The sequence below is a fragment of the Rhamphochromis sp. 'chilingali' genome (assembly GCF_963969265.1).
Source record: "Rhamphochromis sp. 'chilingali' genome assembly, chromosome: 19".
NCBI classification, from domain to species: domain Eukaryota; kingdom Metazoa; phylum Chordata; class Actinopteri; order Cichliformes; family Cichlidae; genus Rhamphochromis; species Rhamphochromis sp. 'chilingali'.
In genome coordinates this window covers 19,246,149-19,271,181 of record NC_137946.1, presented here as the reverse complement: position 1 = coordinate 19,271,181, position 25,033 = coordinate 19,246,149, and the positions used below count along the sequence as shown (strand labels likewise).

General features: G+C 41.4%; 1 protein-coding gene across 1 annotated transcript; it reads right to left on the bottom strand.

Moving 5' to 3' along the window:
- Positions 1-1,302: 1,302 nt before the first annotated feature.
- Positions 1,303-24,364, bottom strand: LOC308387071 (serine/threonine-protein kinase TAO1-like). The gene is made up of 21 exons (XM_080866953.1): positions 23,749-24,364; positions 14,649-14,907; positions 14,204-14,275; positions 13,854-13,955; positions 13,732-13,777; positions 13,549-13,645; positions 13,309-13,422; positions 12,905-12,996; positions 12,335-12,428; positions 12,031-12,112; positions 9,257-9,424; positions 8,831-9,037; positions 8,464-8,598; positions 8,013-8,249; positions 7,766-7,894; positions 6,790-6,873; positions 6,502-6,621; positions 6,158-6,397; positions 5,837-6,049; positions 5,455-5,637; positions 1,303-5,230 (listed from the first exon to the last, which is right to left on the bottom strand). Exons 2-21 carry the CDS (start codon positions 14,778-14,780, stop codon positions 4,736-4,738), a joined length of 3,042 nt encoding a protein of 1,013 aa, XP_080723079.1. The 5' UTR covers positions 14,781-14,907; positions 23,749-24,364; the 3' UTR covers positions 1,303-4,735.
- Positions 24,365-25,033: the final 669 nt, after the last annotated feature.

The window sequence follows — 25,033 nt, the reverse complement described above, 5'->3', positions numbered from 1 at the left end:
ACCTTCCAAAAAGTCTAAAGGTTTAACTCAGTCTTGGGGGATTACTGACATGTTTTTGGAGAATGGGAGATGAGTCTTTCACCCAGTCTCTTTCTTACTATTGACCCATTAACTCCGACCTTAAGGGGGCAAGTAAGCTGCAAACACATAACTGCCTCAAAATATATGTTTGTGTCTCCTGTGCTTTACGTCCATGAACAGACTGGTGTAGATGGGCTTAAGGTACATGTAGGATCTTATTATTATTTTGGACCATTTGTCTGAAAGACACAAATATCTTTAGTATCTATCAGTTGGGTGGTGGGGGTTAATCAACCAATCAGTGATCATTTTCAGGTGAGTAAATTTGTCATCAATTTCTTCTACCTGTTTAACTTAAGCAGTAGTGAAAATCACCAGTTATTGCAGTTACTGTGACCAAGTAACAAAATTCTCTCGAAAGAGGCTCCGTATTCCTCTGGCTTATAAATCTGAACTGTAATTCTTATCCACTTACTTTGAGAACACTCAGGAATCTCAGCTGCTTTACAGAAGTGTGCGTTTGTGCTCCTAGTGCTAGAAATGTTTCTGCTCTTCTCCAAACCCTGATGATTTTCTGTGGTACAGGTCGGTGGCACTACTCGAAAGTATCTACAAATCAAAACCATACTGCTCCTGGCTTTTTGTAAGATGACTTCGTTTGCAAAACGTCAACTTTTCCTACGATTTGTTGGTAAAATGATGACTGGATAGTGAAACCACGGGCTTCCGAACATGTTAAAAGGGAATTATTAATCAGTTTTTCCTGCTTCTCTCACAGTCTGCCCACTGAAATGATTTCTATTTATTTGTGGCAACAAATTGTTAAATGATTTTTTTTATTTTTTTAAATATAGTAAAACTCATCCAAACTGTACAAAAGCTTGTGCTGCACAATGGAGGTGGTTGTTGGTGCAAAACTCCTTGAACCTCCTTTGGTACAATAGTACAAATGTCTATTTTTGCAAAAAACATCCAAATTATAAACAATCCCATTTCATTTATATGGTGCCAAATCACAACAACAGTCACCTTAATGTGTTTTATATTGTAAGGTAAAGACCCTACAGAACTACAGAGAGAACCCCACAATCAGACCACCCACTATGAGCAAGCACGACAGTGGGAAGGAAAAACCCCCTTTTAACAGGAAGAAACATTAAGCGGAATAAAATTCTCTACCGGGGTCTCCGGAGATCTTAAAATGAAACAGTTACACTTTTTCCATTTCATATCCATACATAACTGTATTTCCTATTTCATACAAGACACCACAGGACAAAGAAATATTAAAATTATTTTATTACAGATGATTCTTTATCCAGTAGCCCTCTTCCAACAAAAAATAGTAATTACAAACAAAATATTACATTTATCCCCTAAACTTTGCCTTTGAATTTCATTTATACATTTTACTTTGTCATCTGTAAGGAATATCTTTTCTCTTCTGCTATGCAACATTCAGCTTTCTGCACAATCTATACATTTAATACAGTTTAATACAGATCTCTGGACCAGGGAGAATAAAACAGCAAGATCCACCAAATGACAGGAGATAAAAGGAATACTGATAAAACAGACTGTACAGAGACATAAGCCTGCCTCCCACCTACTTTCAGCAATAGCAGTCACCTCCTCCCCCAACCCAAACACTGAGAGTTGGGGGGGTGGATCACAGTAGACTCTTTAATCTGGTCAGTCACTTGTGCAATCAGTGCAACTGATCCAGTTCAGAGTGACCGAGGTCTAAAGGTAGACTGCCTCGCAAAACACCTGGGAGTTCTAGTAAACACAAGAGAAGGTCTAAAAGTCCACCGCTCGTTTGGCCCTCTGCAGACATCATCTGGAAATTAAAAACACCCCTTCTGGCATAAAAACACTAAAGAGCTGGGGGGAAAGTTGGTACAATGGCATACTGGCGCTTTGTTTCTGAGCCAAAAAAGAGATTCAAACTATTGAGTACAGGTTGGTACTCCCCCCCACACCAAAGGCAAATCATTAAGTGCAGTGTGAAAATGGTTTGTGTCGAACCATAAACAAACAGGGCTCTTGGTGCACAGATCAGAAAATGTAAGGTCAGTGGACCCTACAAGACAAAAATGTTTACTGTCTACAGCAAGAATCTGGAAACAATTTTAGCCATTTCAGATTTTAACACTTCTTTTTTTTCCTTAAATAAAATCTTTAAAAAGACTTTTCCCCCTCATGTTATAACCTTTACTTTAGCTCCAAGTCCTTTAAAAACCACCAAGATACGAAGCAGAGAGGCTGAGTCTTCACTATGGGGTACAATGTCAGTAACACATAGCCAGTGCTCGAGCAAAGGCTCCACCTAACTAGTTTTCAAATTATGTGCAAAATCATCCTCATACACTACAAAACAAAGTGTTGCCGTTTACTCGAGGCAATCTGACCTACAGTTGTGTTGTTATCATTCACAACAGCATATCTGTAACAAGTTCGAGAACTCGCAGCTGCAAATAAGACAGTGAAAAACTCAGCAGCCGCGAATCGATCCATCGTTCAACTGCCGCCGCTCTAAAGCCACGCACCGCTGTGCCTGCATCGCAAGTTAACTCGTCTCTGATTTGTCGATTCGATCTCCACATGTTCAGATTCAAAATATACAATATTAACACACTTTTCCTGTACATTCCACCTCTGCAGCAACATATAATGCATAAACTCTGTTTCACAATAACACTTTCCACCTTTAGCTTTACATCTCTATAATCCTTCTTTATAGATTTATAACATTTATATATATTTCTTTCTTCTTTTGTTTTACTTGAGAGAGCTCTTTCCACAAAGATCCAGGTGGGGAGCGAAGGAGCGAAGACCAAAAAAACCAAAACAAAAAGGAGGCTCCAGAGGGGAGGAAACGTAGGCGGAGGGATGCTGGGGGACAAGATCGGTGGTCAGAATGTGACATTGTGGTCATCAGGGGTGAGACAGAGCGGGGTGTCAGACCGGGGAAGGTTGCAGGGGCATGGCAGCGGAGATCCCAGCATCACCACCCATCCACTCTTCAAAAACGTTCAGCAGTCACCAACCAAGCTGAGGGCTAGTGAAGCTCCTCCTCACTCTGTGTTCATTTGTTTTCACTGTAGGGTCTTATAAGGTTTAAAAATAAATAAATAAAGAAAATAACAAAGAAATAACAAAAAGGCATTTCGGGCAACTGTGAATAATAATACTTCCCAAAGCTTCACGGACGTTTTTATACATTAATAAATTTGCCTGCTGCTGCTGACTGTGTTGCCAATTTACATCCAACTCAGCTCACAAAGGCTAAGTGTGCTATTTTCAACGCACATGCATTTATAAACCAGGCTTACGTAATGTTTGCCTGGGCGAATAAAATGAATAGCCACTACATGTTTGTGTAAATGTGTCCGATTAACAATTAAGAGTGGGTGAAAGCCTACGCCAAAGTGCAAATCAAGACATTCAAGGCTCTAACTTGAGTGTTCTTGAGGTAGGCCAAAAGGCTTGTGTCATTTTTTTTTTCTCTTTTCTTGTTGTTCCTAACTGCATAGTGCATCACTAAAATGGTGCCAAATCAGATTGAAATTGTATTGCAAACAAGTGATGAGTGAACACCAGTTTTGAAACTGTTCAAAGTTGAGGTTAGGTGCTGCTGAAAACCCATCTCTGTCATAGGGCCTGCAGACTAATAAGGATCCAAGTGCCCTTCAGACTGGCCTTCCACTGGGCAGGTGTGAGTGAAGGCCAGAGGCCTGTGGAAACCCAAGAGCTGAGATAACGGAGCTGAACACGAAGGACAAGTGGCTCCCTTGGCCACGTGGCATTAATGTCCACTGAACTGCCTTTCTCCGGCACGTGTTTCACTACACCACAGTATTGTTGGCATGAGTAGCTATAACGACAAATCCAACTCTGCACCTTTACCTTTGGCAGCTGGGCTCACGGTCCTCAAGAAACCTGCATGGCACTCGCACCAGAACGTACGCAGCTTTGTTTTCCATGAAAATGATCTCGCTGAAACTTCTCACGTCAAGTCAGCTGGATTAGCTTTGGAGCTGGAATTAATACTGTCACCACAACTGTCCCCCTGCACTGCAGCTAAACAGTCAGCAACACCCACAGCTATTCACTTACAACGACCTTCGCTCTCTTTCTCGGTCCATTAACTTCCTCAGCTGCGTCAAGCGTCGCTTGAAACAGTCCTTCCGTTCTCTAGTCTTCCCCCAACTACACATAAATAATCTAATTTAACTTTTCATCAGTTTAAATCTGGTTTGAAGGACAAGCTCAGCACTTTTGTGCACAATCGGTCCCACTTGGGTTTAAAACAATACTGTGAAACAGAAGATGGCAAACAAACCACTCTCAATAGAAAATTAACACACTAGTTTGGGATTGTGGCAACAGAGACTGATACGGCAGTAACAAACACACACAGCAGTGTATGCTGCAGTAAAAAAAACAAAAAACAACAAGAAAACTACTATTGCACTACTGTAAATGGCCCTCGGGTATCTTATTAGTCTCAAGTCTTCTGGGTTTCCACAGACTGCTGCTAGCAGTACACTGATGTAGAGCAGTGGTGACAGGAGAGCGGCTGGGCTCAGGTAAACCCAGCCTCAGTACTGTGCAGTGCGAGATGTACTGTGGTATGTGCGTGATGCGTGTGTGTACAGTTATCTCGGAGCGAGATATTAGCTTTAAGACAATTTGTGTGTGCGTGTGTATTTTAGGTGTATGACAGGTGGGATCCATTGGAGATCTGAGAGGTGATGCTGGCGCTCCTGCTCATGCCCTGTTCACTCCTCCCCCCTGATGACGTCCTCCTCATAGCCTGCGGGCTGTTCCTCACCCCTCCCGCACCTCCTTGGCTACCCCTCTGACTACCCCCACCAGGGTGGTGGAGGCTCCAGGGTGGTGGGCCCCCAGCCAGCATGGGGTGACCCCAGGACTGCTGTGAGCTGGAGCCCCCCTGGTGATGACTATGGTGACTGCTTCCTCCACCTCCTCCCGGCCAGTGGCCTCCCCCCTGAGCCCCCTGGCCTCCTCCTCCTCCTCCCCAGCCTCCCTGAGAATCGGGAGCCAGGTTAGTGAGCACCATGTTGCTGAAGCCCAGTCGCATGGACTCCGAGTCAAAAGCCTCGATCTCTCGGGCCTGGCGCTCCAGCAGTGAGCGGATTCGCTCCAGACGCTCGTTTTGCAGGGAAAGCATTTCCTCCTCGATCTGGGGACATAAACACAATGTGACACCGAAGAAAAAACAGGCAACTACATTGTTTGTATTACTGGCCAAACGTATGAACAATCCCAGCGTACTAAAGATAAAACAAACTGTATGTGCAACACCTACAGAGAATTGGTACATATAAATGCAGAGGTAACCGCAGTCCTGTCACTTCCCAACATGCACTCAGCTACATCCCGACATTAGACAAAGGCTATTCTTACTTTCTGCTCCAGCAGAGCCCGCCGCAGAGACACCCTCTGCTCCAGCTCCCTTCTCTCCTTGTCGTGCTGTGCGTCTGTCTGCATCTTGATTTTGCTCTGGTAAGCATTGAGCAGCTCAAGCTCCTGCTGCAACTGCATCCTCAGCACCTGACACTCCGCCTCCTGAGCTTCATCCAACCGCAGCTAAGGGAGGGAGCAAAGAAACAGACCTACATAAACGGGTTCTTCTGTGGCTGTTATGCATTAAGAAAACATTAAAGATGCCCTTCACAAATATATTAAACAAATTAGCTTTGAATAATCTATAGATACATTTTCACTATGTTGCTCAGAAATGACTTATGTTTGATAAATGTTGCAGATCTTCCTTTATGAAACTTACAGCCTGTGTGGAGAGCATTTCATTGATGGAGTGGTCATACTGCTCGGCGAGGATGGCCAGCTTCCTAGTCTGCTCCTCCTTCAGCCTCTTTAGGACAGCCTTGTGGTCGGACTTGGGTGTCGTCTCGAGCAGATGGTTCCTGAGGGCCTTGTACTGCCGAGTCTGCGTTTTGCAGGTCTCCTGAAACTGCTTCTTAATCTGAAGCTCCTTAGACTAAAGGGGAAAAATAAAAGTTGAATGAGATGAGAATAATTCCAGTTAAGTGTTGATAGTAAATTATTTGTTAAAGGAAAAAGAAACAGTCCCCATCTTTCTGTGTACCTTCAGGCTTTTGGGCTGCTGCCGGACCTCCATGACATGCTTGCGCCTCAGCTCCCTCTCCCTCCTCTTATTGTACTCCAGCTGGTTAGTGAGCTCTGTCTGGTGCTGGGTGCGTATCAGCTCTGCCCGGGCCTTCTGGATTGTTGCCAGATGCCTGAACTCCAGCTCCTGCATGGACTCGTGATGCCTCAGCAGCATTGCATGCTCCAGATCCTTCTGCGTTTGACGTTTGTTCAGCTCCTAAACAAACAAACAAACAAAAACTCAAATACGTATCATAAAACTGTGATCTAAAGTGAGACTGTGTGCTGCTGGGTATATGTTTCTCCTGTTTCTCTCCACACCTCTCTGGCCAGGTCCTGCTCCACATTGTGTCTGGCGATGAGGATCCTGCGTTTGAACCGCCTACACTCCAGCTCCAGATACTGCCTCTGTCTCCTCAGCAGGTTAGCCTCCTCCTCAGCCTGGAAATAAACATTATGGTTTTGTAATAAATAACCATAGAACTCATACTGCCAAAAAAAATAATAATAATAAAATAAATCAAAGAGACTCGGCAAATAAAGCTTTGTGGGGCAGACGAGTAAAAATCTCACTTGTTCTTTGAATGGTACATATTGAGCGATCCTCACCTGGAAGTGTTGGATGTTCTCTTTCTGCTTGGACAGCCACTCCTGCTTCTCTTTTTTGGGTGTTGACTGGTTCTCACTCAGCTCCTGCCACACAGGTGTCGTTTAGCTTTTTTTTTTTTTTTAAATATGCAGGGATTCAGTTTGACACAAAAGCGTTTGAAGCCCTGCATTCCTTAACCTGCGCCGGTCAAAATTCACATCTCACAAATAACTATTTAAACCCACCTTCAAGCAAAAATAAATGAAGCGTGTTCCCGGTCTTTGTCTTGGATGATAATAAATTAAAAATATTTGAGTTCTCGACTGAAGTGAAATGTGTTTTTGTTTTTACCCTGCTAGCAAAATGGGAAACGGGGGTGAGATCCACTGTACTCATGTCTTAATCATCCGGGCCACATGGACTTTAGGCTGGAAAATTACGAAATAATTCTCAATTTTCAGGAACCATTTGAATTTCCTCTCTTGCCTAAAATGGTGGAGGAGTCATGGTAATGTGAAGCGCACATGGTAAAATCTAGGCAGAGCTGATTTTGTTCAGACAGCAGTACCCTGTGAATGCTTTATGAGACATGGCAGCAATCTCCTTGTAAAGCTCGTCTTCTCTTCTCTTCAAACCCATTACAATTATGTCTCTTGCACAAACGGAGTTACAGTCATTTAAAAAGCACTTGTAAATTAGTAGATGGTGAGCTAATAACTCAATAAAACTGAGACAAACATTGAATGAAAAAGCAGCCAATGTCCAAAGAAAAACTGAAAATCTGCAGAACCACTGAGTCAGACCACATTGATAAATTACAAGTCTGGCTCAGTGGAAGCAAAATATAAAGAAATGAGGGGTGACTCAGGACTTTTGTGCAGTACTGGATATTGTAAATTTACTAATTATTATTTATATTAAATTATAATTAAATTATAATTATTTAGTCTGATAAACAGGCTGCATTTATTATCTGCTGAGGCGGATGTGCGTTACCTCTTTGAGCTGCTCTTTGCGTAGTTTATACTCCCGCTTTTGCGACTCCAAGAAGCTGCTGAGCTCCTTCTTCTGCTGAACCTGAATGTGCTGCTGGAACTTCTTCTCATCGTTGGCAAACGTCTTCAGCTAAATCGAACATGAATGTAGTTTAATATCATAATGTGAGCATTTCGCTGTTGTCTCTACAGACTATTAACTGTGTTTTTCCTCTGAATTAATATTTTAGTTTCGTTTGTCTACATACGTCTTTTTCCAGGGCCGCTTGGTGTTTTTTAAGCAGCTTCTCCATCTCCTGGGTGAAGTTGTTCCTCTGACTCTCCAGCTCTTTGTCCAGCCTCAGCCTGTGCTCATCCATTTCCCCTTTCAGCTTGTTCTCCAGGGCCATTAGGTGCTTCTGATGTTGCCGCCTCATGCGTTTGTATCCTGACATCTGCTCCCTCAGCTCAGAGTCCTGCTCGTGTTCTTGCATCTCACGTGTCACCTACAATATGACGATGAAGAAGAATTATCAAAACGTTGTTGTTACACTAGGACATTCCACTTATCTGATTAGACACTTGTGCTTGTGAGTGGTAAACAAATCTACTCGCAAGTCTCCACCAAGGAATTTTAAACATTTGCTAAACATATAACACATAATATTTCAGTCCTTTTGTCAAATCAAAGGAAGGTTTATTAAGCAAATGTGTTCTTACAAGTGATGCTGTGCGTATAGTGGCAAAGTGCTCTCTGTTGCGGTAGTGCTTCCTCGGGGCCTGAGCTGGTGTTGGCTGGGGCTCAGTGGGCTCACTGGTGGCCGCTTGTTCCAAAGAGAGACTCTCTTCTTCCTCCTGGAGGGGGGTAAGACAACAGAATAATTGAGAAGATACACTACACAGTGTAACCGTGGAAAGAGCACATTAAAGACACTTGGAGCATTGACATGTATGCATGGTCTGAGAGAGTGAAGTGACGTAACTTGAGCCCAAGCTCCCAGCAAAGCCATGTGAGGCTTTATTATAAACTGAGATCAGAAGAATCCACCTTTAAATTGTTAGCATGTGTCCGAGTTGTTTCACCTACCGGTTTGAGGTGTATGACTGAGCTGTTGGACATGACTGTGTGATCTCCTTCCATTAGGTCCAGCTCACTGCGGCTGTCCTGGGCTGCTTCATTCAGGCTGTTGACAGAGCTGCTCTGGGAGCTAGCGCTGATAGACATGCTGGGGATGGACTGATTACTGCCAACGCTATTCACCGTTCCTGTCCGACCTCCACCAGGCTCCAGGTCCTGAAGACAAAGCCGAAAGAGTGGCGCAGAGAAAGACGGCGTGCGAGGGAACAAGAGGAAGAACGAAAGACACAGGAGACGCAGACAGACATGCATACAAACAAGGCATTTAGAGTTACTGAGGAAAGCTCTTTTAAAGTGGCAAATTCATTTGTGTGCCCACATGAAGCCTGTTCTTGTCACTCAAGTTTGGATGCTAGCCAGCAATCGTCCACACACCTCGTCTGCATCCTGGGCTTCTGAAGTGGGCCCATTGTGGGCCTCCTGAAGGAGGATCTTCTTCATCTTTCGGTACTGCAGGTTATCCAGCTCTCGTACGGCATCCTTGGTTCTCTGAATGAGGTCCATCAGCACAGAGTCTGGACGCTCACGTTGCAGAAACTCGTGCTGTGGGGCGGTGAAAGGAAAGTTACTTGCATGTCCATTTTTAACTGGTAGGTTTGAAAGTAACGTGACAGGAGACGGGGAAATAACATCAGAATGACATCAGAGTACATTTCAAATATTATGAATGTGATGATGGGATATTCAGTACTGCCAAAAGATATTGAATGCAAGTGATGAGGTCATAGCCCTGGGATTTAATGGGAGGATGACTCACGCCAGGCAAGGTTGTCTCATACTATGCCCGATCATTGCTGTCCCTTCTCCCTATGCCCCTAACCTCTATGCTGACCTGCACCAACAAAAGCCTTACAGCCCAGGCCTGGGTATACTGCTTCAGGATCAGCAACTCAAGAGCAACCACACCAGTTAAATTGGGGACAAAGGTGCTCAGGCATTGATTGATTAGTGTCAATCTAAGAGTGATGATCCCATTGGTGTGTGTTTACGCCTGAATATTAATATGTATATTCTTTGTCTGACAATGACACAAATTAATTGTTTTCAGGCAAAAAACAGGGGAAAATAAGCTGCATGTGTGAAGAGTCTTTTCTTGACTGATCAAATATATTTACATGTCAGAAGTTCTACTGAAACACAAGTGAAGCTTGGATTTTTACACTGCAGTCTCATAACATTAGATGAAATTTGCAAGTTAGCGTATAATAATAAGTTACAGTATCTGCAAACAAAAGAAACACCTACACGAACTGCTCTGTCATGGAAAGCTCCCAGCACACAGTTCCCAAACACATAAACACTGGACTAATACTACTGACAGACTGTGGATTATCTAGGAGGGAAGTAATTTCACAAATAAAACTGCTGGAACTTAACTTGCATCCTCTGTAAAAGCAGAGGGCTAGCCGCTTGATTATTATACACCTGTGACAACAACACTGAAAACACCTGAATTCAGAGGTCAAGAGGTGCAGCTTAATACCTTAATACTTTCCTGTCTTGTCTCTCTCCCCTCTTGGACATCACATTTTGGGTTGTCTAGACCAAAATACAATATTTTGCTCTACAGGGGCCTGATATCCACTTACGAGGACGTTATACTGCCACTGTTCTATCAAAATTTAAAACAAATGTCCTAATATGTGGATCTCATTTTTCTCAGAAACAAAAATCAGGTTAAAAAAAAAAAAAAAATTGAAAAAAAAATCTGGTAATTCTTTGTTTTTACATTCATCAGGTCCCAATCAGCCCAAATAGCAAAAAGAAACTAAGAATGCCACGAAAGAGTTCGGGAGGTTAAAGGAAGTTTTTCCTTCCCACTGTTGCCAAGTGCTTGCTCATAGGGGGGCGTCTGATTGTTGGGATTCTCTCTGTATTCATTGTAGGGTCTTTACCTTAAAATATAAAGCCCCTTGAGCGGTTGTGGTTTGGCACTAACCCTAAGCCCAAGATCCTCAAAAGGAACATGTGTTATATTAGTTAGTCAGAAATAAAAGTTAACCCTTAATATATAACATTAAAATCCCAGAATGAGTGCCACAATAGTTAAAATGTCAGCGCATAAGCTACTATTACATTTTGACAATGACTCTTCCTACCATGTGCCTGCTTACCAGAACCTCCATGTATAAGGGGAAGAAATGTGCACAAGAGCAGATCATCCAGACGACTGTCTGTGAAGCTATGACAGTTATGACAGCTAAGAATAATACCCAAGTAGATAAAGTCACGCATTTCCTCGTAAGATTAAAAGGCATTTGCTAGGCACTTTAATGCTGGGCATACACTGTGCGATTTTTGGCTTATTTTGAGCCGATTTTTCAGTCGTGCGACCGTTTTGGTTATCGGCCCGAGTTTCGCCTTCATCGTGTGTCGTGCATCGTGTAGTATACGTGGGGTAACGAGAAGCTTTTCTGTTATAACCTTCATTTTATGGACGCACAGTGTGAGCACTCAGATCGCATCATAGCATCGGGCTGTATAGTGTGAGACCCTGCATCATGACCTACAAACTTCTAACCCCTGCGAGTCAATCGTGCAGTTTGAGCAGAAGCTGAATAAGGCGACTGAAGAAAAAAAACAAACAAAAACAAACAAACAAAAAAAACCGCAGTGTTTGCTCAGCTTAAGGTGGTTAAGTTGGGCTACAACTCACATACAGGAAAACCACACTAAGCAGCAGCTAAAAACACATTTCAGCTGATCTTGATATAGGCACAGTTTTAGAAGTTGACATTTAAAAAAAAACCAAAAAAAAAAAACAAACCAAAAAGACAATGTGCAGTGTTTTCATACCCTAAGGGCAACTTCCATTAGCAACAGAGAGTCTATTAGCAGGCTAAACGACAGCTGCTCAGTGACTTAACGATGGACCCTGAAGTCACATCTCCATAGTAATTACAGCAAGCTCTGTGTGCATGTGTGTGTGTCTGTACATGTTTTGGTTGTGTGTGTCTCTGTCAGTTTATCCGGAAACGGAGGATTAAAGAATCAAAATAGAAGCTTATGTGAGGAGAGAACAGAGTGCAAACATCACAGGGAGCTTCATCAACAGAGGGCTCGTCAGTATCACATCTTAGCACAGTGACCCTGCTGCTCTCTGTCTGTGTTGCAGTGTACGGTACATCAGCACATGTGCGCACACTTACACCCAACATGTCGTCAGAGTGCGGTCGGTCCTGGGGGATTTTCTGAAGGCAAGAATCGATAAAGTTTCTAAAATCTTCTGACCTGGAACAAAGACGAGGAGAAGAGAGACTGTCAAAAAACAACGACACAGAGAGTGGGCATCAAAAACAAACATCATTATTTCAGCTACAAAACACTAGATATAGATAGAATAACTCTCTGCTGGCATCCACAAAAAATATACACCTTTGTTTCACATCCCCAGCAGACATCTGAATTTAACTACACAGACGATAAACTGTGAGTGCATGTGTGACACCTCACCATTCACTGGACTGCAGCGTGGGGCTCTCATTCTGCGCTATGTGGTATAAGGCACTCATTGCATTCATGTTAAACAAGGGAGGCTTCCTCTCCGCTGGAACAGAACGACATCAGTCAGACACCAATTTAATTACAGGGTGACTGGTATGAGTAAGTGAAGGGTTAAAGCTGCCTTTCACAACTGATGAGAAGTAAAAAAAAATACCCAACTGTGATCAGTAAACACTACTGATGCAACAAAACATCACAATCACTTTGTCAGGGAAAGAAAATCCTTAATCTTTCATTTCCAGTAAAAGTAACTTTCTCCTGCTGTTACATTTTTATTGATACAATAGAGGTGGCGTGGTGGTACACTATTAGCACTAGCACCACACAAGTTAAGATAACTGTTGATTCTATATTGGCCCACGGGTGTGAGGTAGATAAAGTTAAGACACATAGAATAAAGCACTGTATGAATGTCTGGTTAAATGTGGGTTGCAGGTTAAAGTGCTTTGAGTTCTCAACAAGACTAGAAAATTAGCTTTATAAATGTCAGTTCAATCATACAAACACACTGTCACTCACCTAATTCTATACAGGTAATCCCTAAGGACCAGACGTCCACCTTTCCATCATACTGGCCTTCATCCATAGCTAGAATCACCTCTGGGGCCATCCTGGATAAATTCAAGGAAAAACATAAATCAGGACAAGGGATCAGACAAAAAGCCACATAATATAAATATAGGGTAAATTAATAGTAAATAAGGCAAGGTCAAAATCCTGTTACTGATTACAGTATCAAAGCATTTGACTATATCGGCAGGCATGGGTATGAATATGAAAATATACAATCAGTTCTGCTCAATCGCTGCTTTTAACAGACACCCACTTAAAGAATCGATAAATTCAGTTCTGGTTTATGCACGCAAAACATACACACACGCACGCTTACACTTACACTTTAACTTCATACAGATTTCACTTACCAATATGGCGTTCCCACAAAAGAGTTGGCAGGTGAGGCAATGGAGGCAGAGCCAAAATCTGCCAGTTTGACTTGGCCAGGCTCAGTCAGCAGGATGTTGCCAGCTTTTACATCCCTGAGAGAGAGAGAGAGAACATCACAGCATGTGGATAAGTGGAGAGATGTAGTGTTTACAGTTGCTTCCTAAGATACTTAAAATATCATAAAATAAAATAAACAGTTGATTGAGGACCTCACTCACCTGTGGATCATATTATGGGAATGAAGGTAGGCCAGCCCCTGCAGAGCACCATGTGTGATGGCAGCAATCTCAACTTCTTGTAAAGGTTTTTTATGAACTGCAGGAAAACAACCAGAACAATGTGAACTCACTCAAATATCCACATGTCATTTAGAAGAGTAAAAACAACTGTTTGCTTCTCACCTTCTAGCAGGTCAGAGGCCGAGCCAAGACAGTACTCCATCACCAGCTGGAAACATGACATCATTTTAAGAATAGCGGTGCTAGGCAGCGTGAGATTATGCATGCCTGTAAGCTAGACTCACCCATGCTGTGTGCTCACGGAGGTAACATCCTTTATATTCTATACTGTTGGGGTGCCGGATCCTTTGGAGGAACTTCACCTCCTTTATGATGTCCTGCCATTTCTGTTGGTGAAATAAAAATTTAAATGGCAATCGTTGACTGGCTTAACGAACCAGAGGTGGCTGTGTCTGCAGCAAAGTTACTGATTCAAGAAAGTGAATTCCACTTTGCTGGAAGCTCAGAAACAGCACAATGTTCACCTATAACGTTCTTTTTATATTTGGATTTGGATTATTTGGCATCAATGCTTCATGATTTGCTGCATCAATTTGTGTTTTTTCGATCTATTTTCTGGCCACAATTTTCTCACCTCATTAGACTGTTTGCCACTGTAGGACATCTTTTTAATTGCCACCACCTCATTTGTGCGCACATCCCGTGCCTGGGAAACGAGAAGGACACTGTTGGTACATGCTGCAATCAGAACATACACTGTAACATTAATTATCTGCATTTGACATGTTGTTTATCAAGATCTCTTTAAAAGATGGAAGTAACTTTCGAGTCTGAAAAATGAAGCCAGGAGTATGTTTAACCTGCATTCTCCATAATGGCCAAAAGGCAGGGACACCTCTGAGGACATTTACATCCAAATAAACACTTTCCTGTGGAGTTTATGGGCTCAGTGTTACACTATTTAACTGATTTTATCACTTTTTAAAGTGAACAGGTTTTTTTTTTTTTTTAAACCACTCATCTAATCCAAAGTGACTCTGTCTTTTGTTTGTGTCAGAGTAAAGATGCAGTTCTCTTACAAAGTAGACGGCGCCAAAGCTGCCATGGCCAATTTCTCGGAGGTCGGAGAAAAGCTTCTCTGGATCTTCTTTGAAGAAAAGCTCAGCCACCTCCGGATCCTTGAGGCTCCCTGCCCTTACGGAGGAGGGCATCCTGGTTAATGTAGTCCCTTATCACCCACGCAAAGGCGATGGGACTATCTGGCTGCTGAGCTATGGCAAAGCAGCTGAAGATTCATCTGCGGTAATCGATGACCCTAAGGAACCAGTACATGGGCGCCTGCATGGACAAAAAATGAGACAGAGACAGCGAGATGTGTTAGCAAGGACAAGATGAAACACATTGATCCTGCAGAGGAGGAACAAGAGTTTGACGATACCAGCAAGATGAGTCAAAGACCTTCAAAGAGGAAAGAAGGAAATCTGAGCACAACTTTGACCTAAAAGAAAGCAAAAATGAAATATTTTCTCAAACGCTTGTTTGCTCACAGGGTGACAGGGCAAGAATATAGCTTTATATTTCATGAAAAGAAAAACACAAAAGACCGAGTTGGTCAGAAAGGTCACCTCTGAACTATATTATACTTGGTGATTTTGGCCTTCAGCTACTGACACTAATTTAACCGCTGAGTCATCACTAGCACTGCCTCAGCAATTACTGTAGATCTTTAAACTACTGGGATGACTGGACAATACAAATATTCCAACACAAGAATTGATTTCATGTCCACTGCTATGAGCTGGCCTGCAGAAATGAAGGGTAAGCTGCACTGACTGATCAATCCTGGCATAGGGCTAAATATTTGCATCATCGGACTCACAACTAACACATTTACATATGCAAGATTAATACTGTTTACAAGCCTCATTCAAATTATGTACAAAAAAAAAAGCTATCCAGCTGACTGTTAAAAAAAAGAAAAGAAAGAAAAAGAATTGGGAAACAGAGTCCTCAAAGACAATAAATATTCTGGACAGAATGAAATACAAACTGTTAATATAAACATGCTTAAGTAAGAAAAACAGAGGTCTAGTCTTATTCTATTGGATTCTAGTGAATAGAGATTCAGATTTTTCTAATTCTGCCATAATGAAAAAAAGCAAATAAGCTTAAAACTTTGCTGTTAAGCAAACTTTTAAGCTTCATCAACAATAAACAGGGGTCAATTTAACTATACACGAAACATTTAATATACAGGTATTGACATTTTGCATACATGTGACCACTATCCATGGGACATTAACTTCTAAGCCAGCAGAAGTAGTTGAAGTTTGATAGCAGTTGCTGGAAAAATAAGTGCTCAAGCCCCATTCACACCTGTCAGTGACTGCTTGGCAACCACCTGTCGCTACCAAAAAGAATGCATTCTCCAACCAGTTGGCAAAAACCTCCTTGTGATTGCTTTGGTTGCTACCATATTGTGAGATTGCCTGTAGATTGTATCAATGTGACAGACTTGTCTACAAATACTGGCCAGCCGCTCTGCTCTCACTTTGGGAGTGTGGGACACAACCCGGGAATGGAGAAGGTTTGCCTTCAAAAGTAAAAGTTGCACCTTTTGAAACATGTTGACTACCGCGCTAAGGCACAACTTTTATTCTGAAGCTAAACCTTCTCTACTTCTCATTTGGCTGGTAGTTAGGGAGTATTTGAAGACAAATATGGAAAGGTTTTTTTGGTGCAGCACCTTCTTTGCAATCAATTTCACCGAGCGACAGCCAACAAACTCCAGGAACCACTTGCCAACCAGTTGTGGAATTAACATTGTTCCATAGCAACCAGTGATTATATCACATGCAATATGGTAGACAACTCTTAAGCACATACTTGACATCATGCATGGAACTTCAACAGCAAGGTTTTACTTGGTGTGAGATGCTAATGTGAACTTGTGTGAATTTCCCAAAATACACATGACATCCAGTCTCATGTTGGTCAAAGGGCCAACAGGAGTGCTGGACTGCCAAAGAAAAGCGAAACTATGCATTAGTGTTCCAATAAAAGGCAGTGCATAACATCTTCATGTCATGTGCTGCCAGTCAAGCTCATCAACATTTTTCAGTAACGATATGTAGCATGTACACAACAACATCTACATATGGCAGTTTTACCGCATTAAAAAAAAAAGCAGATGGCACGGCCATGTTAACTTTAAAGTTAACGCTTAGAGATGTGATTACACATGTACTGTGTACTCTGAGATTTTGGGGATTTTGTGCGTGAAAGTAGAAAAGCTTCAAACCAGTGTTGCTGACAAATTAAGAAAAATATCAGCTCTAAGCTAAAAGCTCGTCGCAAAGTCAGAACGATATACTGACAAAGCATTCAGAGCAGCAGCAACAACCAAAAATGTTAACAACAGTCTGCTGTCAAAGTTTTCTGTGATTTTTTCTAGCAGACATGTGACTACACTTCCTCATAAATGCACCACACTGATCTCACAGATTGCTACAATGCACGGCTACAACATTACATGCTAACAAGCCTTTTATTTCTATTTAACATAAGCAATATTAACAAAGTCATTTATATATATTTAGTTATATATTTAAAACGGACTAGAATGAAACCATTTTAGTCATTACATTAAAAAAATATATAAAAAAATAACACATAAAAAACATACAACAAAAACCCAAATAAATAATCTACTCTTAGGTTTCTTTTTTAATCAAAATAAATTATTATTAAACTTATTAGATGCATAACAATAACATTATTTTGGCAAACTATACTTATAGAAGTGATACTTGGCGGCACTTTCTATAGGTGAGTATATTTGGTAGTGTTGAATGGCAGCTTTGAAACAAATTTTATTCTCTCAACAGTTTAAAAAAAACAAACAAACATCTATTAGCTTAATCTTTACCTCACCTGTTTTCTTACATCTGTGCAAGACGGAGCTGCTTGAGCCCCATACTCAATAAATGCCAAACACAGAAGTATTGCGACCAGAAATGAACACAGATGCCTCATTTTGCTGAACCTCTGCACTCTTTTTTTGATCCACCATCTGTCTTTACTGTACTGATGAAAGTAGCCATAGAGCCCCTCACAGCTGTTAATGTTCGGTGATAGTACTTACTACCCTGCATTACTCAGCATACCCTTTAGGCCTCACTCACACAGCCCTAGAGATCTGTTGAAACCAACTGGCAGGAACTGGTGACAAGGGAAAAGTATGGTTTCTGGAACCGGATGGTCAGTGGTTGCTGAAGGTTGCTGGCATTCGCTAGCATGAAATTGATGACAGAGAGGTATACGGTCCTGTACTGAAAATTGCTTTACATTGCTCTGGTCACTAGCAAGTTGCTGTGGTCATCAGTAATTTATATGGAAGATGCCATCTTGTTTGGAAACATTTGGAAACTATTCACCGAGCAATAGTGTGAAAGGTGAGATACAAAATGGAAAAGATTCTCCTTTAAAGTAAAATTGCTTGGTTCTATTGGTAAGGCACAACTTTAACTTTGAAGGCAAACATTTTCTGTTTCTGGTTTGTGTTGTGCCTTTTAGTCTCACTCCCACCTGGCAAGTATTTTCCAAGTGTTTGCAGACATGTCGCCCTTTTTTCAAGTGCACCTAGAATACATGGTGTTTGCAGACATGTTGGTATCTTCCATGTAAACTACAGAAGGCCACAGCAAAGTAATCACGAATCATTAACTCAATAACCAACCAGGGAATACATATTACACATTAATACACAACAACTGGTGTCTAGACCTGTGTGATTAAGGCTTTAGCGGTGTTATTTGGTAAATGTACAGTTACTAGTTTTCCAAACTATATACATTGTAATTACTTAAATTTTCCATGTTAAATATAATTCAGTGTAAATGAATTATATATTTTTTAACCACATTAGAACTGTACCTGATAAATATGGCCAGTTAATGCAATCATTGTCTCAGTGGAACCTTTAAAGCTACAACTTTTGACTATTCACCGTCATGGTGGTATTTAAAAAATGTGTGCCATCCAGGAAGTTAAAACTGGTACATCTAGTATACCGTCTAGCAGTTAGAAAGGTAACCGAAAGGTAATACAAATGTAACTACATAATTTCTCAATAGTGTTTTGCAGTGGTCATTTATTACAATGGTAATTTTTTCCCCTCTCATGCTAGATGCTTTTCTATTCACATAATTATTACACTTTAAAATGTAAAAGATGCAGGTTTTCTGTTAGTGTAATGAAGCATAACTTAAAAAACAGCAGTTAAAATGGTTAATTGCAATTAGGGCTGGGCCATATCATACCGTTCACGGTAATACCGATATAATGTTGGGCAAAGATAAGAAAATGAAATATCGCGATAGAATATGGGTAAAACTGCTTTGTATTTTTGTATTTCATTGTGGAAAATAATAAATATATTAAACACTAGAATATGGGTAAAACGCACATGCGCAGTGCCTTTGTTTTCATACGCACATGGCGGAAAAAGCATGGCGGCGACGGTCAGATACACAACAAAGCACTATTTTTGGTAGAGCATGCTAGCAGGCCGTCATTATTACCGTGTTGTTTGGAAAATACGGCACACTTAAAATCAATCCTTTGATTTTTCTGAAAATCGACAGCGCCCCTTATAATCCCGTGTGCCTTATGTATGAATTCTGGTTGTGTTTACTGACCTCGAAACGATTTTATGTGGTACACGGCGCTCGTAAATCTGTCAAATGTTTTAGTAGGACTTTGCTAAGCTACAAACCCACACTGCTTGATGGATTGTCGGAGCATTACGGCTATCGTAGGCAGGAGCCTATATATATGTATATATTTTAGCATTAGGGGAAATACAGAAACAAAAGGAGCAAAGATTAATTCTAATTTAAATAACACTGCAGAGAAGTGCGAATCAAGCACTGAACGCTGTCACATGACTAAATCTGGAAAAATCTGAGCTGCATTGCTAGATGTGTGTAAGCACATGCAATTATTAAGAGGAGAAGTGCTGGACACTGTTCTGCTTTACTGCTTGAGAAAATGGATTCTCTCTCGAAGAGTTATGCGAATTGATTTCCTCTGCACTGTAAAATTCACCATGATGCCTAATGAAGACGCAAGCAATACACAAACCTGAGTAGCAATGGGTGTGATTGAGAAGCGGGGGGAGAGAGAGAGAGCGAGAGAGAAATGGAGAAGGATAATAAATAATCAAATAAGTTATTGATTCCATAGTGAATTTCTCTCAGCTCCACAGGATTAGCTACAGTGGAGCAATGCTGTGGCCAGACGGCTCACCAACAGCAGAGAAAAATATGTACAGGATGTTCCAAAGAATTTTAATAGAAGCCAATTGAAACCCATCCTAAAACATCCATTACTACAACATAACACATTTTAATTACTGTTATTAATTAGACTCCAATTAACCTTTTTTTATTCTTGAAAGCGGATGATTCATAGTCTTATTTGGCAAGCTGCAATTACACCAATAATGGCTTTGAATACAAAATGTAATACCAGATTAAGTATGAAGGTTAACATTGCTCCACATGTTCTGGTAGCCACCACACTAAACATACTGTTGGAGCGATTACTCTTCCTTAGTTCCTCAACACATCCATGTTACACCCACATGCTTGTGTTTAGTTATTTTTGGGCGATTACACCCCCTCACTGCCTACTGTACTTGACTGGAGTTATTAACCAGAATACCTATGATCACCTATGGATATGCTTCCCCCCCTCAACAGAACTGCTGGAATTTAATAGTTTTGTTACGTTTGTTATATATACACACATATTCATACAAATGGTGCCTAGAAGATGCTTTATGCTGTACTGTTAAATAATTCAAAATAGGAATGCACTTAGTTGATACATCTCATGACGTGATCATGTATCAGCCTGATGTAACTGGTCCTAGTGAACTCCTCCTTATTCATTTCTTAGAACATTCTCAAAACACACGCTTAATTAACACACAATAATTAAAATCTTCTCAAGCCCAAAAGAGAAGCATGATTGTAGTTACAGCTCATAAACGACCCCAGTCGAGGTACTAATTTTAAAAAATGAAAAATTAAATATGTCATGTGTAACTCATCTGTGCTTGAACCAGTCAATAAACTGAGTTCATGCTTTGTTAATTACTCAGCCGCCCCATTAAAAAGAAAAACAATAACAACAGCACTGCAACATCATATAACTGTTTGTTCAGAGAAAATGTTAATTTAATGAACTGCATGTGATGTTATTAAAATGGCTTACACGCAACATTTGTATCCCTCTGGGATGGAGGGTGGGGTGTCCAAGCTCCTGCCTCCCAGACCGATTACAGATTGTGGCTTGCACTGAGTAGAGGAAGTGAACGCTCTCTAGCTAAGCTACCTAATGTCAACAACACATCTCAATTTCTCGTGCCATCGCAAAGCTGGTGATGGAGAGGAGAGACGCAGTGACCAAACGCTAAGAAGACTGAACCATCCAGTTTCTATCACAAAGCTCTATTTACACCCCTCCAGTTGCGACAAGTGTCAGGAGCGTCAACGACATGCCACAGTTACTCTGAACAAGAGAAGGGAAAACAAATGTATTTAAAATGGCCCCTTTAACAGCAAATACGGGCATCCACACACCAAAATACTCATATGTCTCAGTGGATGTGGTTCGTCAAACCGGATGGGCTCCTTGGTCTAAGGACTTTTTGGATTTGAGAATATGCATAAGTTCTGATAACATTAGATTACTACCTAATCTACAGGTCACATCTTAAATTCATCTGATTCCTGATCCATTTACTGTGCTGAAATAAAAGCAGGTCTCAATGGGTTATCAACAACAGAACAGGTGTATTTTTGGAGTCTGAAAAGGCATACAACCCGAGCAGGAAAAATGGGCTTGCGTGTGACTCAGGTGTACAAAAGCTCAACTGCTAGAAGTTTAACGTCATTGCTGTGTATTGCACAACTGTCAGAAAAACATGCTAGCCCTAATATGAAGAGCTGATAAGCTCTAAGGCATACACTTTCATAGTACAAACTACTTCTTCATTCACATCCCTTACTTAAAACATGGTCAAATAGACTCTTTAAACCTTCAGTTAATTGTAATCAAAATAATTAGCAAAATCTGAGAGTGAACTTAAAGATTATGATTGGTTTTAAGATACAGGATGCACAATGTCAATCTTGAGACATTTTTGTCTCATTTTAAAGTGTGTATCCTCAGTTGATCACCTGAAAACAATAAAATAAATGTGCCTCCCTACCCCCGACTTCTTGCTCTCACTCTGACTCATCAAATATGTTGTTGGTCTCCAAGTGTTAAGCAACCACCCTCAATTACAGACGTCTCCCCTTATTTCTCCTTATTATGGAAAAAAGAATCTCATTAAAAAATGAGTCTTATTATCTGTGTCGCTGACCACCGCTGATGTCAAAAGATTTTTTAAAACACACCCATGATGCACACAGATGTAATATATATTTTTTTAAAAAAGGTATAGGTGCTACGGTTTACATCTCCACGATCATATCATTTTTTCCCCTCTCTACCATACTACTGAATGTTGAACGCCACAAATGGAACCTGAGGATCACTATCATGGTATCACTTATACCAGCTATAAAAAGATTAAATACAATAATAAGGCACTGTACAATCAATAAGCTAAGTAAGGTTCATGGTATTACATGTGAAAGCGTATTATATATTATTCACTACAATAAGGCAAGACTACTACTGGCTGCCTTTGATCTCAACTTGAGCAACCACTGCAGGCTTTGCTCTGGTGTCTAATCCAGTTTTCCTGAGGGCGCTTAAATCCATTATGCAGTTTGCTCATATTCAACATCACCCTGATATAACACTGGCAACAACTTTTTAAGGGCTTCTCCAGCAATCAAGACACTGGGCACCACTCACTGGTTTGTAGCTTGACAGTGTGAACGCACTGTTGTTCTGACAGTCATGCAGACATGTAAATGAACAACTGGCAGGTGATCAGATGAGACCAAGTTATAATGAACCTGGAAAGCAGACAGACAGGCAGCCTGCCAGAAAAATTAGTGATCAGTGAGTAGCAGAGAAAGTCCTGTTACATTGCACACAAAGATCTAGAGAAGGCATGTCAGCCACCAAGCCTGGGACATTTGAGAAATCACCCCAAACAAAGCGCAACGCCTTGGATGCATGATGAACTTGGTGCCACAAATCCGGCGTTACTGAACCACATTCAGTGCCGTGTTGCCTCCGTGTGCGGCTGGTCCTCTGTGTAATGCATAAGTTAGGCGACAAAGACGCAGATAAGCCAGGCAGAAGGGAAGCTTGCCGAGTAATATCCACTGTTACGCAATATCAACACTGAAAACTGAAGAATGCGATTCACGTCAATGCACTAAAAAAACAAAACAAAACAAAACAAAAAAAACCCACACCAGCCGCCGACCGACGTGAGCGCTACCCGTTCTCGCACACGGCAACGATGATTTGTCAGACTGTGCTGGCCAACGCCGCTTGTAAACACAAAGCCAGTGAAAGCATGCGACATACATAGGATGAGCCTGGACCAATGTCACCTACCGCTACACTGCATAGCTTTTCAGACAGTACGAGGTCCCTTAGAGGTAAACAAACTTGTCAAGCAGACACCCTCCTCTCCTCAGAGGCGAGTTTCACTCAGTGTTGCCGTACAGCCACAGTGGACAAAAACAAAACGAGGGAGTGGCACTGCTTTCAACCATAGTTGCATAAAGCGGATTAGCATGCTAAAGCAGCTAGCTAACGCTGCTTAGGTAAAGCAATCTGTGCCCATCCTTTTACTACCATGATAACAACTCTCGATTTAGCTCCCCAGCATTTCCCCTTGTACATTTGGATCAATTAGAGACATGTCACATCGCCATTAAAAACATACTGTCTTCACACTAACAATGGGTGACTCAACTTGCCCAATAAGCGGGCTAAAAAAATCTGTTGATGTGACACACTGTAGAAGTTGTGACAGCAACTTTTGGTTAGCTGGAAAATAGCATCCTATTTGGCTGGCTAACTCGTAAGATAAGATATATTGAAATTAAGCTCCGTTGCAGTATATAGCGTTGGGAGAACAAATCAACACACACAGAGTAAACGTTAGCAGAACGCTAAAGTTGGTTATCAACTCACCTTGTCAAGAAAAGAAAAATGAATCCACACAGGTTGAGATGAAGTGGGGGTATGAACGGCTGCTTAATCCGGTTACTCGGAAACAGAGCAGGGCAAGGTGTCTGTGGCTAAATCACGGGCAGGCAAAGCAATCCGGGCAAATCAGAGTGCGGAATTCGCTAGCCGATAAGTTAGCAATGCTAATTCGCTAATCTAACCGCATAATTGCCCTACCCAAATACAGACGGTCATTCTGCCCAGTCCGATTATTCTCCTTAGCAATAACCGATTTTCGTCAGCAAGTGAAAATAATAAATATTTATATGAAAGCGAAGCAAAGAGCTGAGCTGGATAACGATTGACTGCCAAGCTTAAACTGTCACAACGAGCTGCAGGAAAGGCAGGCAGGGTACTGGCCAACCAGCTAGCTGCTAACGTTAGGAAGCAGCTAGCAAAGTTTCTTTACAAATAAGCAGTTCCCCAAAAATGGCGGCGGAGAGAATCACCTCCCTTCCACCGTGAAGGAACCGAGGAGATAATGAAACAAACAGGAGTCCGAGCGGCTCAGGAGCCAGCTTTAACTGAAGCGAGAGTACACGTGTGACAGTTTTGGAGGTGGGGGGGTGGGGGACTCGCCGAGGTTGTTGTCCTGCTGCACCCCGCGGGCTAAATGTTGCCCCCTCTCTCCCTCCCTACAGTTTGCTTTGCCATCCAACAACTCCAAACACAGAGGTGTGTGTGGATGGAGAAAGTAATACACATAATGACTGTCAACATTCCCTTCCCCGCGATTTGTTCGACCTTATGCACTTTCAGACACTGAGCTGTATAGCTGTGTAGCTATGTATATGTATGTGTATATATATATATATATATATATATATATATATATATATATATATATATATATATATATATATATGTATAAAAAACATTTGTTTGTCTGTGGACAACAGACCACGTCCGTGGAAAAATGGAAAGAGTAGAGTTTATTTACGAGGACTTAATTCTAGCATACAGCTATGGAGAAATTGTGCATAGTCTATTATAATGACATTATTGTGTAACTACAAGATTCCCCTCCTCCCCAGTTTGTGCTCTGTGAGATTTACGGAATACTCCGGGTCGACCTGGAATAAAATACGAAGCAGGTTCGTGCAGATGACAGATGATCAGTCATGCTGTGTTTACATCAGGGGAGCAGCACACGCGTGGGTTTTTATTTACGCTGCCAAAAAACAATGGATGTCATTCAGATGTTCCAGCTGTGACGTACACAAAGCTTTACCAATAATTCAGAGGAAGC